This window comes from Mandrillus leucophaeus, unplaced genomic scaffold, assembly GCF_000951045.1.
Source record: "Mandrillus leucophaeus isolate KB7577 unplaced genomic scaffold, Mleu.le_1.0 Scaffold1189, whole genome shotgun sequence".
In the NCBI taxonomy this organism is placed as follows: Eukaryota; Metazoa; Chordata; class Mammalia; order Primates; family Cercopithecidae; genus Mandrillus; species Mandrillus leucophaeus.
The window spans coordinates 400331-402932 of NW_012100198.1; the positions used below are offsets into that span (position 1 = coordinate 400331).

General features: G+C 33.1%; 1 protein-coding gene across 1 annotated transcript in view; it reads left to right on the forward strand.

Moving 5' to 3' along the window:
* STXBP3 (syntaxin binding protein 3) overlaps positions 1 to 2602 on the forward strand; it is a 61718-nt gene that overhangs the window by 14241 nt on the left and 44875 nt on the right. Inside the window, exon 4 of the mRNA XM_011965971.1 lies at positions 2432 to 2508. Coding sequence (XP_011821361.1) covers positions 2432 to 2508 — 77 coding nt within the window. The remainder of the gene's footprint in view (positions 1 to 2431; positions 2509 to 2602) is intronic.

The following is a 2602-nucleotide window of genomic DNA, read 5'->3' on the forward strand; positions in this document are numbered from 1 at the left end:
GTCTCGAACTCCTGGGTTCAAGTAATCCACTTGCCTTGGCCTCTCAAAGTGCTGGAATTACAGGTGTGAGCCACCATGCCCAGCCATAAAATAACCTTTATTGTTGATTACATATTCAATTTGTGGTCTTTCTGACCCTCAGTGTAAAAAGCTCTAAACTAGAAATTAGAAAATTGAAGCCTTGATTTTTCTACTGAATAAGTGAAATATTGATTAAGCCACTTAAGTTTTTTAAGTTCCGAAAGGTCATTCTGATGTGAAACTAGGGTGAGAACCATTTGATAACACATAAAAGCTCTGTGGAACTGCAGAGCTGTTATGCACTGTAGGGAGGTTTATTGCATTTTGTAGACCATCGTTTCTCACTGTATGCTCAGTATTAATAGATATTCTTCAAGGAAGGGATTCTGTGGCCAGTACATTTAGGAAACAGTATTAAACACAGCTCAACAGCTTTCTGTAGGACTTCAGAGTCTTTATATGCCAAGGTATAAGTAGATCCACTGGGTAAAATGATAGTATCCAGTTTTCTTAACTTATTTGGCCACAGAAAGCTATTTTTGAGAAGCGTTTCATAGGACTGTATATCATAGAGCTCGCTGCTGTGGGATACCTTTGATATCCTCCAGACCCACCTAAGTTTGCTATGGTTTAATTGTAGTCATATCTTCTAACTTAAACTCAAAACAGTCCTTTTGAGTTCCACATTAGCTCTCCTGAAAATCCCTCTATGAAACTGGGCATTGGCAGGTTCAGCAGTCAGACTTTCTGTTGTCATTCAGGTCATTCATGAAAATATTTAGTAGTGTCTTGGGATTAAAAAAAAATTGGGAAAAAAATGCTGTGTCAGGATTTGCTACTTGAGTGGAGAAAAAAGTCAAGTGTAAAAACCTTTAAAAAAATAGACTGAAGCTGGATACAATGACTCATGCCTATAATCCCAGCGCTTTGGGAAGCTGAGGCAGGAAGATCACTTGAGCCCAGGAGTTTAAGACCAGCCTGGGCAATATAGTGAGACTTTGTCTCTACTAAATCCAAAAAAATTAACCAAGCATGGTGACACATACCTGTAGTCCCAGCTACTTGGAGAACTGAGGCAAGAGGATTCCTTCAGGGAAGTCAAGGCTGCACTAAGCCCTGATTGTGCCACTATACTCCAGCCAGGGTGACAAAACAAACCTTATTTCAAAAAAATAAATAAAAAGTGAAAGACAGATTGGGAGTTAGATTATTCTTTTTCACTATTAAAGACCATTCTCTTTGTTTTTTTGGTTTTTTGATAGGTGTGTACTTTTCGGTGAATGGAGAAGTGGCACTTTCTGTTATTAATAAAGAGATTTCAGAATATTCTCAGAGCCTGAGTTCTAAATCATATCTATCACAGTATTTTCAGTGTTTTAACATGTACATTATTCACCAAACAAAATAGTATGTATAGCATGGCTGTAAGACACTCCATTCTGAGCATTAAACGATTGAAATAAATGAGCACAGATTAAACCTTAATTTTTTCAAGTAAAATTATAATAGTTGAGAATGAAGAGAAAAAGATTAAATTTTTCCTTGGAAATATTATTTGATTGTCTAGTAGTAGTTATGATAAACCTCTACATTACTAATACACATTCAGGAATGAGAAAAGGAAATCACCAAATTTAAAAGAGAAGTCCAGCAGTAACCTCTCTTGCCAGTCACATTAATGTTAATTCTTTCTAGGCCCTTTGTCAACATGAATCTTGAAAGACGGTTCTCTGGATTTGTTGAAGGATACTTTAAATTAGTTTTAAGAAATATATATGTAGCTTTAAATAATTTGACAAAGTTTATTAACTTTATATTCACTTTGCTTTAGGTAATCTTATAAACGGCTTAATTTCCATAATTAAATACATAATTGACTAAATTCTAGTGATGTTCTGTTGCTGAAAAAGTACTTTATGAATGTTTACGTGTGGTTTTAAAAGAATAGGAATTAATTGGCAATTTATTTAAACAGTACTGTGGCAGGTGAAAACTTGGGCTCTGGAGTCAAATCTGGGTTAGAAGCCTGCCTGTTCCACTTTGAAACTGTATGATTGGATAAGTTACTTCTTTAAGCCTCAGTTTCCTCATTTGTAAAATACTTGCAAGGTTATTATGAATTTTAATGAATAATTCATATAAGAAAATGAATTATTCATTTAAGAAATGAATAATTTCTTACATTGTTTATGTAAGAAAATGAAGAATTTTCATTTTTCATTTTTCAGGATTTTAAAATGTATCCAATGAAGACAAAGAAAATGTTAAACCCAGTAAATGTTTTTGTTTTCATATTATTTGTAAATGTATTTTCATATTATTATAAATGGAAAATACAGTAAAGTTTATTTAAAAATTATTTTAAGTGTATAAATATTTGGTTATATAAAATGACCTTTTTTCTTGTTAGTTGTAGAGAATATTTATAAGAATCGTGAACCTGTCAGACAAATGAAAGCTCTTTATTTCATCACCCCGACATCAAAGGTGAGTATTTTGAGGCCTTAAAAAATAGGTTCATCAATATTTCACCATTGGTATGGTTTACTAATAGAAAATTCAAAGTAATGAAGTACACTTT